General features: G+C 50.3%; 1 protein-coding gene across 1 annotated transcript in view; it reads right to left on the bottom strand.

Annotated features, from left to right (window-relative positions):
• The window catches only part of LOC135897904 (venom metalloproteinase antarease-like TtrivMP_A), a 248,462-nt gene that overhangs the window by 82,209 nt on the left and 148,287 nt on the right, over positions 1-17,966 (bottom strand). Inside the window, exon 11 of the mRNA XM_070533531.1 lies at positions 9,822-9,871. Within this exon, the coding sequence (XP_070389632.1) occupies positions 9,822-9,871 (50 nt within the window). The remainder of the gene's footprint in view (positions 1-9,821; positions 9,872-17,966) is intronic.

The following is a 17,966-nucleotide window of genomic DNA, read 5'->3' as shown; positions in this document are numbered from 1 at the left end:
GCATTAGGTTCGCCATAGGCAGGGCATACAGGAACACGGAGGTGGCGGCACCATGGTAGAGACGTAAAGCCCATGTGGGTGTGCAGCCTTTTCCTCGCTGGAGTAGCGGGCTGACAGCTGTTCTCACCCTGCGAGCCTTGATGATGGCAGCCTTGGCAGTGGGTATCCATGTGAGACAGTGGTCCACCTGAAGCCCCGGATATGTGACCGTCGCCCACGGGATGGGTAATAATGGATGGATGAGCAGAGCCTTTGTCTTTGTGGGGGAGATTAGAAGTTGGATGCTCTGGAACTATGCAGCTACTGCATCCAGAGATCGTTGCACTGATGACCGGATGGCTTGCAGGTTCCATCCAGTTGCATGCGTGCGTCCATAGGGCCACGTTATCTGCATACACCGAGCACTGCGTCGGGAACCTTGGGTCTGCAAAGATGGCTGCCGGGGGTCCAGGCATTGCCGCGTTGAATAGGAATGGCCTCAGTATAGAACCCTAGGGGACGCCCGTAGCCACCCTGTGGGGGGTACTCAAAGCCCGGCCGACTCCCACCCGAAGTGTCCGCCCCGTTAAGAATGAGCTGATGAATTGCCGGAGGAAGCTCACGATGCCGAGTTCATCCACTGCGTTATAGATGACCTCGTGCGGCTGTCCATCAAATGCAGTCTCGACATCAAGCAGGATAAGCAGGGCCACCTGCCTCTTGCTTCCTGCCTCCTCGAGGGTGGAGATCATGTCTGCAATCGAGTCAGCGGTGCATCGGTGGTGACGGCCGCGTGTTTGTTGCTATGGCAGGAAATCTACCGCTCCTACAATCCAGTTTAGCCTTTGAAGTGCTATTGTCTCCATCAGCTTGCAGGCTGCTGAAGTCAGTGAGACTGGCATGTAGAAGGTAATAGCCGCGGTTGGTCGCTCAGGCTTTCGAGGATTACCACCAATGCGGTCAGCCAAGGCTCCGGTAGCGAGCCGGTCTGCCAGATGTCATTCAAGGCCCCCAGGAGCTGGCATCTGATCCCCTTGTCCAGGTTTTGTGATGCCGTCAGCTCCTGGGTTGCTGCGGCGCTTGGTTTTTGCCAGAGCTAATGTCAAGTCGTGCTTCTGAAGTGGGTCATGGGAGAGGGAATCAATGTGGCTAGATGTTCATGCTTGATGGAAACCACCAGGCTGCGTTGGAGATGGGGGATCCAATTCGACCACTGGTTGAGTGACTAGGTGGGCTGTGAATCGGTCCGCCAGGAGCTCTGCCAGGTCTGCCTTGCTGATGCCTAGGCAGATGACCATTGAGAATACTGGTTGACGTACCCCTGGGCCATAGAGCAGGGACCACAGGAGCCTCCATGCTTGAGCACCACCATTGGCCTGGTTGGCAGAGTTGCAGATTCTCCGCCAGCTCTGTCGTCGGCGGTGGTTGGCATGCCACCGGCAGGCAGCATCGATGCGTTTGTGTTCAGAGTGATGCTTTGGCAGCCCTGTTCTCATTGCTCCACTTTCCACTCGGTGTCTGGCGGCACGGAGGTTCAGAGGTAGGTCAGGAGCAGGTTCGTCTTCGGGCAAGGGCGATTAGATGGTTCCAGCTTGCGCAGTCTCTGCCACGCTTAGGTAGAAGTCCCTGTCCTCTGGTATGCCGGTGAGTTGGTTCCTAAAGGCCCCCCAGTCAACTGTACTGCATTGCCTGGTCCGGGGTGGCTTCCCTCCTGCTGGGATGATGGAGATCGGCAGGAGATCCGAGCCCCAGGAGTCTGGTTGAGTAGACCAGCTATAGTTCGTTCCTTCAGTCGACAGGCTTACGTCGATGGCCGTACAGGTCGCGCGCACTCTCCTGCGAACATATGAAAAAGATCCAGTGCTCAGCACCCGTAGTCCAAAAGTGCGAAGCACCTCCACTAGGCCATTTCCGCGTTTGCAGGATCTGCGGCTGCCCCAGCACGCGTGGTATGTGTTCCCGACTCCGCAAAAGAGGAAGTCGAGGCCAAATCGTGTGGGTTGACTGTAGGAAGGTTGACGGGTTCCATCGTTGGCAGGGGGGCACGTAGATGAAAGCTACTGTTGTGTCCACCCCTGGGAGGCTGATGGTCATAGCGCAGCACTTCATGGGCTCTCCCGTCAGGTCAGCCACGTTCACCTCGGCTTGTAGCAGCTCGCGACGTACGTAGACGGCGCACCGTGGAGAGACCTGGGGAGGATCGTTGTCCAAGCAGGGGGCAGCTAAGCGAGTAGGCAAGGTACAGGTTGTGGGGCTGGAACACGCTATGTATCCAGGAAGGCGCAGGTCTCCAGAAGCCACGTAGACCTCCCGCAGGGCAAGTACATCGGAATCACTCTGCGGCAGATGTATTGTTTGATGACCTTGCCGCCACCACATCGAAAAAGCATTTCACTAGAGGTCATGTATGCAAGTGTGTTCCCAAGAAGAGGGTGCTGGTGCAGCGAGTGCTGGGACTCCAACTACTGTGTAATATCATCCTTCATATCTGGAGAAGTACAGAGATCGCGAACGAGCATCGACGTTTAACGGTAACGGTAACTACCGCCAAGTCCAATCTCTGACCCCGGACGTCAGGGAACGCCCAATAATTGATGAAAGCGAACCACATCGAAGTCTTCCTTGGGAAAGGTGTCGACTTCGGTTTACCGAATTGCCGGATGGTGGCGACGTATGCGGGGGAAATGGTGCAACACAGGAGGTGGAGCCCGGCGGGACGGTGTGCCTTAACGGGCGGAGTTCTGTGAACAATACGACCCCTCTGATTGACCGTAAGAAGGTTAATAATTTCTCTTGTGTGGGGAACTAGGCAAAAGGAACTGCTTAGAAAGGACTTTTCGAGTAGGACTCAGAGAGAGCTCTAGAATCTAAATAATTGTTTCGATATGTAAATAAACCATTCTTTTTCGCTCCTAGTCGTGGTCGTACTCATCTCTATTCCTGGAAGATTTCTGTTCTGAATGCTACCCCTAGAGCGGAACAATACGTAAGAAAAAAAGAGACATCTAGCTTTGCCCATTACATCTTCTCCTTAGTTTTGTTTATTTTTGTTATTTTTCGGTCACGTTTCATTCACATATTCACTCACACTTGTGTCTTAAACGTATTTCCTCCGTAGAAAAGTCGTCGTCTCTTGCAGTTGCTTCTCAGCTGTGGCCCCACGTTATGCGTGGAGAAAGGAGTGTTCTTGGTCCCGTACTCTTATGGCTATGTGCTGCAGTTTACCGCCTAGGGTTTGCGCCACGGCCCTACATCGTGCACAAATCACACCGCTTTCCAGTTCATAAGATATGTCCTGCTCAGCGCGCCGTTTATATTTAACGTATAGACTTGCTAATGTTGGATATGCAGCCTTACGGATGCGACGTGTTGCGTACGGGAGTACAAACTATAAGATTTTGTCGCCCCTGCATTTGTACACACACGCCAGCCATTCAGTGCCAAAACAGCTTCGAAAGCACATAGGGCAGACATCCTGCCATGAATTTGTACAAGTTCCCGAGCAGGTCGTGCAATAAAGAGCTGACGCGCGCATGCCCCTGCTGTTGTTTATATTGTAAGCATTTATGCGGACTTAATCTTCATTTGTACAAAATCATCATCAATCATCGGCTCATGTTCGTTTTTGCATCGACGCCATTTTTTCTTCTTGGAAAAAAGCGTTGTCTCGACCGTGGTATTTCAAGTGGTGGAGGTGCTTTAAGATCCCTTCGACCTCAATCCACTTCAAGATCCACTTCGGGACGCCGTTTACGCCAAGAGGTCGCCATCTCGCAAGACCAGACCGCAGCATCCACCATCTCGGTTCAAGTGCCAGCCACCCACACTCCCAGCCCTGCCCACAACCGGTATCGCGATCCTGAATTCTTCTCGGGCTTGCCTGGTGAGGACGTTGAAGACTGGCTCGACAACTACGATCGTGTCAGCGAATACAACAACTGGATCGAGGTTAAACAACGCGCCATTTTACGTCTCTCAAGTAGACAAGACATGGTTCCTGAATCACGAGAGGGACTTTCGTGATTGGTCGTCTTTCAGGGAGCAGCTACGGCGGATTTGCGGCACACCCACAGTTCGTTCGGAAGTTGCGAAAGAGAGGCTGTCTGAGCGCGTCCAGCACTATGGCGAGTCGTATACCTCGTACATTGAGGACATTCTCGCGTTTGCCGCCGTGTCGACAGTGCCATGCCAGAAACTGACCGCGTGTGACCCCTTCTTAAGGGTATAGGATCTACTGCCTTTAACGCACTGTCCGCTCAAAACCCTTCGACGTTGTCGGACGTCGTCTCCGTCTGTCAGCGCCTCGACGCCTTGCAATCAATCCGCTTGCAACCGGGCTTTTCCGACAACTCCCTGGCAAACAGTATTCAGCTCCGATCTATCATACGAACCATAATTCGCGAGGAATTGCAAGCACATGGCTCACCCCCTTGCAGCAGCGCTCACGTCCAACCTGCTTGTACTGACCCGCGCGGCATTACTAAGGAGGAATTGGCCTCCCTGCAGAACGCCCACCATACCAATGCTTCTCCTCGCCCACGACCCACAACCGGAGTCAAATTGGCTGCGTGGAGGACGCATCGTGCATTACGCCAATTTCTTTCTTGGCTCCATCAAACCACCCTTCAGTGCTTTCCACTCACCAGCGCGCCGATTCTTATTGCTGTAGTATCAACAAGCGCCTTAGCGTTGTTTCATCTCCACCCAATGCCAGGCTACGGAAAGAGCTCAAACTGTTCAAGTTCGAAGACGACGTGCTCTGCCGGTAACATTTTTCACCCGGAAAGCCATCGATGGGTTCCCGTTCTACCGCGCTCTCTTCGCGCTGCAGTTCTGCAGGCCTCACACGATGACCCTACGTCAGGCCACTTGGGCTGCCACAAAACACACGAGCGCATACGCAGCCGATTCTTTTGGCCAGGTCTTTCCACGAGCATAGCTAGATATGTTGCCTCGGGCACGCTTTGCCAGCACCGTAAGAGTCCTACTACTGCTCCGGTCGGGACGCTACAACCACTTCCTTTTCCAGCACAACCCTTCTCTGTCGTCGGCATTGACCTTTTCGGGCCACTCCTACCTACTCCAGACGGCAACAGATGGATCGTCACTGCTGTTGACCACTTGACCCGGTACGCTGGAACAGCCCGAATACGTTCAGGAGCTTCCTCAGAAGTAGCGGCCTTGTTCTTGCAGGCTATCTACTTACGTCACGGGGCGCCTCACGTTCTTTTGAGCGACCGAGGCAAGGCATTTCTTTCAAGCACCCTTAATCAAGTTCTGCAAGCGTCCAACACCGTGCACAAGACAACGTCTAGCTATCGCCCTCAAACCAACGGGCTAACAGAGTGAATTCATCGCACGCTGTTCGACATGCTATCCATGTATATTCAACCTGACCATCGTAACTGGGATGCGATTCTCCCATTAGCAACATTTGCATACGACATGTCTGTTCAACGCACCACCGGATACTCTCCGTTTTTCTTAGTATAAGGCCGCCACCCAACCTCATCACTCGACGTTTCTTCCTTATCTGGCCCCGTCAACGCTTCATCATTAATTTGCGACCAGTTTGTGTCTCGTCTTGCCCAATGTCGTCGTCGCGCCCGTATGAACACTGAAGCCAGCCAAGACGATCGCAAACATCGGTACGATGCCTCTCACCGCGTCGTTTCCTGCCGCCCTGGTGACGATGTGCTCGTATGGACACCTGCACGAACACCCGGTTTATGTGAGAAGCTTGAGTCTCGATATATTGGCCCCTACAAAGTCATGGAGCAGACCTCGCTAGTGAACTATCGCGTTACACCTGTTGATGCCCCAACTGACCGACGCTGCCGCGGAACAGAGATCGTGCACGTTTCCCGCCTGAAGCCCTTTCATCTCCGTTCCACTGTCTAATGTGCGGCCAGGCTGGCCGCTTCCGTCCACGGGGAAAATTAGTGTAAGCATTAATGCGGACTTCATCTTCATCTGTACGAAGTCATCATCAATCATCGGCTCGTGTTCGTTTTTGCATCGACGCCATTTTTCCTCCGTGGAATAAAGCGTCGTCTCGACCGTGGTATTTCAATATATTTATCCATGTCGCGCAGTCAGTCGAGGGGGCCCTCCCCTGTAATTGGGGTTCATTGTTAAAGGAGACACTGGGGCTTGTAGCCTGTGCTGGGTGCTCCCACTGAGCGTCGGCAGGAGCATCAGCACCGCACAGGTATAGCGAGATGCGTGATGGGATGCGATATCAGAGGATATCGAAAGCGAAGAAAGGGGCAAAGGATCAACAGAATACTAAAAGAGAAAAAGTGAAGAAACTCGCGCTAAAAGCTGCATCACAAATACGAACAGATACTATCTTACCATCGTGTCACGTGACTAGACTGTGATGCATATGAGCTACCCAAGCTCGTAGTAAATTTACATTCCTGTACCTCATGCACAGTAGAGCGCTGTCGAGTCCAATGTGGATCGAGTTTTCGTACACGGGCACTGTCGACTACGATATTGCAGGATTCGGGTCAAGTAGATTGCTATGATAGGCAATCGTCAGCACCGTAATGCTGAGCGAACTCAACCTGCACAATCAGGACATCTGGAGTGTACAACAGGTACCATCCTATATCTCCGACGAAAAAAAATTATCTGTATTCGGGTTGATCGCGATCGGAAGCGCCTGTACTGAACCGGTATTAAAGAACGACCGAGAGTCAAAGTGATTCAAACTGCCGCTGCCTTCCTGTAGCAACACAACTTGCGAAGACAAGATGCCACATACTACAGACCGCCTTTTTTTGCTTCGAATACGTCACACGGCCCATTGAGTGAAAAAGCCGGCGTCTGTAGCAGCGAAATGGCACATCAATTGCGATTGGCCGTGACCCCACGTCACGTGCGGGCCTCGAAGGAGCAGATTGGGCCAAAGGGAACACCTGCTGTCGCGCTGGCACGCCAGAGAGTACATCGCTGCGACATCGTCACCCTCGCTCTTGGAAGTGTGGGCTATCCGCACGTTCCTGGCCATACAAGCTCTCTCCTGAGTCCTAAATCGCTGTAAAGAAATTATTGTATAAAAATTAACAGCATAAATTTAAATGGAAAAGCGTCTGCAGTAGTGAGTGTAAAACCTATGATCCGACGCTTAGAAGCTGAACGTCTTAGCCACTGGACTAAACTAAGGCCTCTTAGAGAGTAGGCCTGTGCTCTCTGCTTTATGACATCGTGATACATGAACCAGAAGTTCCATTGCCAAGCCTGGCATGGCGAAAACGGTGACGTTGAAATCACCTTGGCTTACCCTGGAGGGCCCCATTAGCTTGTGTGGCAGTCGCGTAAGGTAGCACGACGTCACGAATCGAAGTGCATCGGCCGCGGCCAAGCGTCTCAACATGCTTACTTGCACGCGAAGAATTCATAACTCGAAGGACCACTCAGTGGCGTTCAAATGGAAATGACACTTCCGCATTCACAAATCATAAGTGCTTAGGTATACTCAGATTTTTTTGAAAATGAGCTACCTAGTCATACGTCTGGGTCAAAGCGCTTAACTACTTGCAGCTTGCTGCTACAGAAGTTTTGCTAATCAAACGCATGCTGTCAGCCAACACCATGAAGCAAAATGTGCATCGCACGCGCAAATCAATTGACGCTCAATGACTCACTCAAAGCACGTTGAAGTACAGCTGCAGCGATACTCTCGTCGTGGTGAGTAAACTGCCATAAATGAGCTGCAAGGCGAAGCAACAACGCTGCCGCGAATAGTAGCAAGCATTAAGTAAAACGGCAGACTACCCGCCGTGGTTGCTCAGTGGCTATGGTGTTAGGCTGCTGAGCACGAGGTCGCGGGATCGAATCCCGGTCACGGCGGCCGCATTTCGATGGAGGCGAAATGCGAAAACACCCGCGTGTACTTAGATTTAGGTGCACGTTAAAGAACCCCAGGTGGTCGAAATTTCCGGAGTCCTCCACTACGGCGTGCCTCATAATCAGAAAGTGGTTTTGGCACGTAAAACCCCCTAATTTAAAACGGCAGACTTCCGCATTCCGACTCATCCTCTTCTGTGGATGGTGGTTAAGCATGCCTGCCAGTGGCGGACGCATTTCGATTGGGGCAAAATGCGATAACACCCGTGTACTTAGATTTAGGTGCACGTTAAAGAACCCTGGTGTTTCAAACTATTCCGGAGTCCCCCACTATGGCATGCCTCATAATCAGATTGTGGTTTTGGCACGTTAAACCTATTTTAACTTAACTGTAGAACTTTACAGACGGCTGCAAGTCCTTGGTGTTTTTTCAGTGTTGTGGGAGTTTACCGCGCAACAGTACCGGGCACTTTGGCTACCAGACTGTCGAACCATCGCGGAACAACGCCGGCGTGATGAGTAATTTTGAAACTATCGCGGGCATGGTGAGCACCTCAGTGCAGGTGACCTGGTACATGGTGAGGCCGCTCTCTTCTAGGGGAAGGATTGGCGCTAGCGTCGGTAGGCAAACTTGAAGTCGGGATCTATAGTGCCCCGTCCCCATCGTTGGCAAACCAGGCTGACCACGCTTACCTCGAGTACGCGAGTAGGCTTAAGTGAAGAATTCTTAACTGAGTCTAGTGCTCAGCATCAAATCTAGTGTTCCTGTCGTGTTTACAGCGAGTCCGGACAATATCGTCCGCATTTCAAATGCATGCAGAATCCATCTATGTGCACATCCGCTCCCTCCTGCTGGGATCCGACGTGTTTAACCACATGTCTTTCACTATTGCTTTCATATTAACACGTGGAGAGAATATGAAATCAAGCGCCACCAAGCAGTGGATAATCAGGAAGCAGTGGGCGTGTGTGGCCTGAATGTTTAAAATCAACATGCACAAGTGCTCGGGCCCGAGAGGAACCCTAAAAAGAACTAAAATTCATAGTGAGCACGGCAAACAATCATCATCTGCAACACTCATTTGCAACAGAGTAGGTCCTTGGGGTGTTTCGTCAAATACCATTTCATTATAAAATCCTTATGAATAAAGGGAAAATCAGACATCCACCCGTTTGTAGCAATTGCTACAAAGGAAACCCATGTGGGTTTCCCTTTCATGTGGGTTTCTGTAGTAGTTTTGTGGATACCCATCTTGTGGGTTTCCGCAGAACTACTACGTCAAACACTTGCCTTTGCTTCGTGTTGTCGACAAATTCGACTTCGCCCTGCCATCTGCCAGCCGCCTGGTTAGCTCAGATGGTAGAGCTGCTGCCCCGGAAAGGCGGTGGTCCCGGGTTCGAGTCCCGGACCAGGACGAATTTTCCTTCAACTATGAGGCTTTTCATTCGAGGAACCCGTATGGGTTTCCTTTGTAGCAATTGCTACGAACGGGTGGATGTCTGATTTTCCCCTTATTCATTAATTCTCTCTACCTTGTGAGTTCCCGCAGAACTACTACTTCATAAAATCCTTATTTTGAGCGCAATTCCCATGTACAACTGTACAGAAATACGAGAAATAGTGCACTGAAGTAGCAGGGACACTCGGGTTCGTTCATGAACATTCCCATTTGGCGAAACAGAGTTAAGCAGACGAGAACTACGAAAGGTACACACAGCGCTAGTGTGTGTAAATACCTTAGTATTTGAGGTAACGGACTCTTGTTTTCTTGACACCCACGTGGTCTCTAATGCATACATCTCTGTGGGCCCTTAAACACGTACTAAGGCTCATAAGAAACTCAAGCATGGGTTTATTTAGAAGGTATAATAATATTTCCTTAACGGGCAGACAGTTTCACTAAAGTATGCGTAACACTGAAATGCGCAAATGTGATCAAGGGTAATAATAAACAAAGTAAATGAAAAGAGTAAGAAAAGCATACCGAGTACATTCGAGCTGGTGCCTCCAGGTATCAGATCAACAATATCCCGCCTAGAAAAGAAAATATATTGACATCTGCGAAGAAGGAAATCGACTGCTCAAATTGTATTTTCTGTTACTGCATATTTAATGGTGCGTGGCCTTATTTTCTTGCTCTAACATCTTCAAGAGAACTCAGTGCGATTCATATTTTAAAATTATAACCATGCCATTAGTATGAGTGCAATGGAGTTTAATGTAGCCTTCACATAGAACAATAGTATGCTTGACCCATGCCTAAAATTTTTTATCCCAGTTCTTCCCTTCGGAGTGATTTCATTTTTCAGTCACATCACCTGTCGTGCCTTGTCGATAATTGCTATAGAGTGGGCATTTAAACAAGCAACATGAACACTTTCTGCCCAGATCATCGCAGCATTGGGATCTGCTTCCTGGTGACCTCGCCACCTTTGTCAAATCGAATCGAGTCACTTTATTTCCAACGCAAAATTAGGGGTCCTTCAGGCAAAAAACTTGTCATAGAGAACTTGAGGAGACTTAGTAACTGTACAGACAGCAGGCAAGAATTGTACATTCACAAAATGAAAATTTGAAAGATTGGACAATAATGGCACTTATGAGCATTTTTTCAAGCACATTCAAAACATAGCAATATAAAAAATAGTTTTACAATCATGACAATTCACGTCCGTTATGGGGGTTCTTCACTCATTAAAGGAACCCTGAAACGATTTTGACGATTTTCTATAAACGTACTGAGTCGTTTGAGTAGGTCCTTCTGGTCATTAATTGACACAGCTAAGTGCTCCGCGTTAAGCATGTAATTTATTATAAGGCTTTAAAAATGCACATTGCTGCCGATCGCAGCGCCCGGCTCGGCGTAATTTTAAGCCGCCCCTACCCATATGACCGAAATCACCCATATGACGTCAGTGGGGCGAGCTATCCGATTGGCTGACCAGGGCGCGTGATCGATAAGTTTTTCAACTTTATGGTTAACAAATGAAGTTCGTAATAGCTGTATTGTTAGTTAATTTGTTGTTATAACAAGACAGTAACATAAAGAGAATGCACAAGAACAATTTTTCAGTACACTTAAGCACTTCCGGCACACAGCAAGTGTCGTCTGCTTGTGTTAAAACATGGAGTAATTACAACGTGCTCCGTCTTTGGCGAGAGCTCCGCCGTCAGTGTCGGTTTGTCTTTTCGCGAGCGCTATGATTCGACTTTGTTGCGTTGTGGACTGCAAACGTAGCGACTGGCAATATGTCAAGCTGCGACATCGTGTCCCTCTGCAAGCCAGTAGGCGAGCGGACTGGCTGCAGCGCATCGGACTGTCGCTATCCGATCGGCGCCAGGATTTGTGCGATTGCGGCCGTCACTTTACACCGGGAGATTATTAACGCAATAGCGTTTCGTGAGTCCGGTATTAGGGTAAACGCAAGTGCAAGGGGACAGGGCGTGGCCGTGTCCCCTTGCGTGTGGTTTCAGGGGATGAACCGAAGCGCAAATGTGAATGGTCTGCACGGTGCAGCCACCTGGTGGCATAGAGCTCAACCATACACAGTAGCAGTAACAAAATGTAATCTTCTTTGCTGCTGGTGTAAAATTTTCGCAGGAGTGTAATCGTTAACACGTTGTTTTTGTAAATGTGTAAAATGTTTGACACTTGGTTATAGCAACATTAGCTCTTTGGCTGGTTAAGCTCTGCGCCAACGGGTGGCTGGACCATGGAGACCGATCAGGCAGCTCACGTACGTCTACGCTAAAGTTCTTTCGTCAACTTAAGTTTATGCCTCCATCGTTCCGTCGAAATATTCAGGTAGTGTGTGGTTACCGGAATACCAGATACGTTCGGCGCTACGACAGAATGCTCGCAACGCACTCTGCTTCGATAGCTCTCGCTTGGGGTCGACGGCCAAACGGCTAGCGGAGAGGTTTCACGCGGGCGGGGGCGGGCTCCAAAACAACCGAAAATGGACGATGTGTCGTCGAATTGTCACGCAGAACCAGTGAAGGCGGAGCTTAGCTCCGATCGCTCGGCGAACGAGTTGAGGAGGAAAAGCATGGCTAGGGAGGAGGGTAACTTGTAATCGCTTGTAGCTCCATTAATACGTAACGCTTCAGTTAAATTGTGATGCGAATGTTCTACTTAAGCTGTACCCTACGCGTCTACAAAATTTGTCCGAACCGTTTCAGGGGCTCCTAATGAAAATAATCCTATTTGCGGTTAGAATTTATAACGTTGAATATTGATGTTGGTAGTTATAAGTTTGAAGTTTATTTACGTTTCGTAAGTTTACAATAATTTGTGCAGGATGAGTGTGCAATCGGAGGCCCCAAAGTAAAAACTGTCGGGGGGACCGTCTAAGAAAACTATGCACGGGATGAGTATATTAGCCAGCAGACAATGGCGAATTACCTGAATAAATATACATTATTAAAATATACATGAAAATTATGGCAACGAATAAAAATAATTACATTTTGTTTTAATACAAAGAAATCAAAAGAAGTTAAATTAAGGTATCAAACCGCTAGATTATCTAATAAATGAATTTGAAGACATCGAAAAACTGAGTACGTTGTACGTGATTTTAAATCATGAGGTAACAGGTTCCAGTGGGATATACCGGGTGTTGAAAGTTAAGCTTTATGGTTTTCATAAAATTAGGCACTTGGAGCCATGCGATGACCACCTGTGCAAATATGATGCATGGTCAGGGGGACACCAATTATCGTTGTCTGCAGCCCAGTTAATTAAAATTGAATAATTCACATTATGTTCACTGCAGTAAGTGGGTATGTTTGTATTGAAAAGTTAGAGGCAGGCGTGTTTCTACACAGTGTCAGTTGGAATAATTCCTTCAACGTGCCTGTGCTCCGAGATATCAGACTCCGAATTTTAATTGTCGTTCACATGATTACGCATGCAAGAGAGTGACGACCGGTGCAAAGCTCCTCCCTGATGTGACGCGGCTGTTGCGTGCGGCGTTTAGTCTGACAAGAGGGTAGAGGCGTAGGCAAGGATGATAACCTTTCCCCTTTCCGTCTTGGCAGGCGAAATCGATACGACAGCGCGGTCTGCCGTATAGCTGTTGCTCTTGGTTTCAAAAGAATTTGCCATACTTGGAAATCAGGGGTGCGATCTTGTACGCGTTCCAAACTCGAACGGAGGCGGTCCGTTCTTTCCGTCGCGAAATTGGCGGTCCGTTCCGTTGCGTTTGTCCGATAGCAGACAACACGGAATGATTGACAGCAGATATCACTTCACAATTGACGTCATGGCGTTGTTCACCTTTCAAACTGACCAACCATGTGCGGCTCGGTGGAACGGACCGCCTCCGTTCTATTTTGGAACGCGTACAAGATCGCACCCCAGCAGTCTCTTCATTTGCGTAGCCTAGGCCAAGACCACGCCCGCTCGTCTAGTTACCATTACGCACGCGCACTGCTCTCCGACTTTTCCGCTCGCGCCCTTATCTCGGCATGAAAGCTGCCACCATCGTTACAGGCGGCGCGGTCGCGTGTTACGACAGCGGTTCCGGGTTCGTGGATTTTTCGTTTCGCCAGCCGAGAGGGGGAGGGAGACAGGTATCATCTTTGTCAATGCCCCCCCCCCCCCCCCCCCCGCCCCGTTGTTAGACTAAACACCGCACGCAAGAGCCGTGTCACATCAGGAAGGAGCTTTGCGCCGATCCTGTCTTGCATGCGTCTTCAGGTGAACGACAATTAAAATTTGCAGTCTGATATCTCGGAGTACAGACAGACTAGAAGAATTCTTGCAAGTGATGCTGCGTAGAAACACGACTACCCATAACTATTCACGATAAACATACCTACTTACTGCAGCCAACAAAAGGGTAATTATTCAATTTTAGGTAATTGGGCTGCTAACAGCGATACTTATAATCTCACTTTGTGTCCCTCTTGCTACATAACTGATTTGCGCCGGTGGTCTTCGCGTGCCTACCAGTCCCTAGCTTTAAGAAAACCGTAAAGCTTAACTTTGAACACGCCGTACATGAAGATTTTGCTCTCATTTGGCCGTAATCTTTGCGTACTTTAGATGAAAACAGATCATGGTTTGTGGGAAACATGGTGTTCTTCGTACTCATAAGATTAAGATGAGTAAAACTGGGAATAGATAATTCATGATTTATAAAACGAAACATAATGGTCAGTAATTTATGACTAACAAGTTTGCGCAGAGGTAAAATATTCAGGCTACAAAAAAATTGGAGCTGACGGAGGTGAAAATGAGTGGAAGATGACGAGTCCTAAAGCTTGCTTTTTGCAAACGTTCAAGGTATCCAAGATGCGACCAATATGTATTGCCCAACGAGGGTAGACAGTACGAAAGATGGCAATGAATAAATGCATAATATAAGGAAAGAACATTTTCAGTTTCAACGACCGAGTTTTTATAATAAATTGGCAGTGTCTTAGCTCGGCTACGCCAGGATATATGTAGCGAAAGCTAAGGCATAGCATGGTTAGCCTTGGTTAATCTTGATTGCAAGTCCAGGTTAGTCTGGTTGTCTAGCTATGTTGCGGCGTTTAGCCAGTCGTTCGGCGCGCTGTTCGTCTGTTTCCTGGGCAATTCGTTTCCTCTTCATCTCGTTCCGATGTCGATTCCAGGCCTCCTCCTGCTTATCAGAATTGTCGACATCCATACTGCCACCTCAATTGTGGTTGCGGCGCACGCGAGCTCTCCTTTTCAATCCTCCGACATGTTATCAGGCATGCGACGCAGCAAGTGCAGCGAGCGGAAACGAGCGCAACGACGAGGAACGCGGTGTGACGTCATAACAAACGGCGGCTGCGGAAAGGCGTGGCGCTGCGCAGCCGCGGAACACCTATGGCTCGGTGCTACTAGTGGCGCATGCGCAGTAGTGACTAGGGAGCGAGAGAGAGAGAGAGCAATATTCGCGGCGAGGCGCGCGTTGTGAGGTCATCGGCCTCCTCGGAGCACCACCACGGCGACATCGCAAGTTCGCGTCGAATAAAGCTTTCGCTTTAAAATCCGCGGTGGGGCACGCGTTGTGACGTCATGGGCCTCCTCGGAACACCGCCACGGCGAATAAAGCTTTCGCTTTAATATCCGTGGCGAGGCACGCGTTGTGACGTCATGGGCCTCCTCGGAACACCGCCACGGCGACATCGCAAGTTCGCGGCGAATAAAGCCTTCGCTTCAATATCCGTGACGATGCACGCGTTGTGACTGTGATGTTATTGGGGCCGGATCATTCCAGAAAAAGGGAGAAGCAGCACGCGAAAGCAAAAACACACATCAGACTTGTACTGACGTACACGACACAGATAACGGCGCTCACACGTGACAATGTCCCAAAGTGCCTCATAGGCGACATGCACTATATCTATGGATCGGTGGGTTATGATTGGCCTACAGTTCCGGCGGAAGCGTGTGTCGCCGTGTCTGAGACCTCACTGAACCGATGCCGGCCAGCGGGGTCGGACAACAGTGTCGGCCGGCGGGTCGGACAGCCGTGACCAGCGGGGTCGGACAACAGTGTCGGCCGGCTGGTCGGACAGCCGTGTAGGACGGCCGGGTCGGACAGCTGGGTCGGACGGCCGGGATGGTCGGCTGGGTTGGACAGCCGGGTTGGACGGCCGGGTCGGACCGCCTCGCGGGGCTCAGGTAGCCGGCCGCAGTCACCGGGTCGCGTCCACAGCTTGAGGGGTAGCCCTGTGGCCGCTCACCCGAACGCTCGAGCGCCCCAGTTCTGGACCGCAAGCTGCGGACGCGACCCGGTGACTGCGGCCGGCTACCTGAGCCCCGCGAGGCGGTCCGACCCGGCCGTCCAACCCGGCTGTCCAACCCAGCCGACCGTCCCGGCCGTCCGACCCAGCTGTCCGACCCGGCCGTCCTACACGGCTGTCCGACCCGCCGGCCGACACTGTTGTCCGACCCCGCTGGTCACGGCTGTCCGACCCGCCGGCCGACACTGTTGTCCGACCCCGCTGGCCGGCATCGGTTCAACGAGGTCTCAGACGCGGCGACACACGCTTCCGCCGGAACTGTAGGCCAATCATAACCCACCGATCCATAGATATAGTGCATGTCGCCTATGAGGCACTTTGGGACATTGTCACGTGTGAGCGCCGTTATCTGTGTCGTGTACGTCAATACAAGTCTGATGTGTGTTTTTGCTTTCGCGTGCTGCTTCTCCCTTTTTCTGGAATGATCCGGCCCCAATAACATCACAAACTGGCGAGCCTGCCAGGATTCACTCGTGAATACAGTGAAAGGGGGCAGTTTCGCTTGAGCGCAGACACACATTAGTAGACGGCACCATGGATTTAGAGAAAATCACGGCTATAGGACTCCAAATAGGATTGTCAGGCGCAGAACTTCGCAGATGGATTGAGGCCGAACAGGCAAAACAAAGGAACGAGAGAGCTGCGGAGCGAGAGGCAGCGAAGGAAGCTGCTGAATTAGCGCGCTTAGCTGACGAGAGGCAGCGTGAGATCCTCCAGCTAAAGCTGCAGCTTCAGGAAGGAGCTCGGAATGTGCCGGCAGCTGCTTCTGAAATTTTGACTGCGCCCAGCACCTCCTCGTCACCCCTCAATCCACAGAAGTTACTTGCTTTGTTCGACGAGAAACGCGATGACTTACACGCGTATTTACAGCGATTTGAGCGCGTAGCAACAAGGCAGGACTGGCCACAAGAAAAATGGGCTCTTGCTTTGAGCATGTGTCTGACTGGGGAAGCGTTAACTGTGATCGGTCGGATGACTGCCACCGATTCATTAGATTACCCGAAGGTAAAGAAAGTTTTGCTACAAAGGTTTCAATTCACGGCTCAAGGCTACCAAGAGAAGTTTCGTAAAGCATGAGCAGTAGAGGGCGAAACTGGAAGACAGTTAGCAGCAAGAATTTCAGCCTATTTTGACCATTGGATTGAGATGGCTAATGTGCCTAAAACATATGAAGGTATACGAGATCACATGATCTCTGAACAGTTTCTGCGTTGTTGTGAGCCAAAGCTAGTCATTTTCTTGAAGGAGCGAGAGTGCAAATCCCTTGACGAACTTGCTAGCTTGACGGATCGCTTTGTTGAAGCGCAGAACTGGACAAACCTAGGAAAGGGTCCCGATAACACAAAGGATTCTGGGGGAAAAAACATTGAAGCTCCCAGGAAACCGCAACTTATGTGCACCCTTTGTCATCGGTTGGGACATTTGGCTCCTGACTGCCATGCCCCACCTAAGCGTATGCTGAAGTGTGACTTGTGCGACAGAACGGGACATACAGCTGATAATTGCCGAACTCGGTACGGGGACAACAAACCAAGTTCTGCGTGTGCATTCACCGACTCTCGACCAGTCCGGACTCGTCCAGTGAAAGAATCAAAGCATCCAGGAAAGAAGACTCGCCAATCAAGTGACAGCGAGGACAAGAACCCGGGGACTGCTGTAACTTTCCTCATCGACGGGATGCCAGTGGTGGAAGGCCGGCTGCTGGGAAGAAGTGTTCGTGTATTACGAGACACCGGTTGTAATACTGTACTGCAATTGTCAGACGGGAACTCGTTCCAGAGGTGTATATGACGGGAAGAAAGAGGAACGTTGTTCTTCTGGACGGCTCAACAAGCTACCTGCCTGAAGCTGTCGTGCAAGTGAACACGCCGTATTTTACAGGCAAGTTAACAGTGGCATGTATGGACGAGCCCCTCTATGACCTTGTTCTGGGAAATCTTCCAGGCGTCAGAGGACCATACGATCCAGACTCTGACTGGAAGCACCCCGCTGCTCCCAACGCTGAGTCATCGCCGATAGAAATGAAGCTCAATAAGGCGCCTAGGAAGCCTCAGCATGTATCGAGCGTGGCTGAAGCCAGAACTGAAGAACAAGGCAAGATTCGTCCCTTGCGCGTTCCGACAATCGTCTTACGTGACATGACAAAAGGACAACTCATTGAAGAACAGCGGAAAGACCCGACGCTGAAACATATTTTTGCGAAAGTAAGCAAGTCGTTTAACTCGGGAAAGGGCCACAGCTACGAGTTCGTGGAAGAAAAAGGATTGTTGTATCGCCTTTACCGCCTGGCCACTGGCAGAACCTTTAAGCAGGTGGTCATACCAAAAGCATTTAGATCTGGCATATTAGAAGGGGCACATGA

This window comes from Dermacentor albipictus, chromosome 2, assembly GCF_038994185.2.
Source record: "Dermacentor albipictus isolate Rhodes 1998 colony chromosome 2, USDA_Dalb.pri_finalv2, whole genome shotgun sequence".
Lineage (NCBI taxonomy): Eukaryota > Metazoa > Arthropoda > Arachnida > Ixodida > Ixodidae > Dermacentor > Dermacentor albipictus.
The sequence above is the reverse complement of the archived record's forward strand: the minus strand, read 5'-3'. Positions and strand labels throughout refer to the sequence as shown.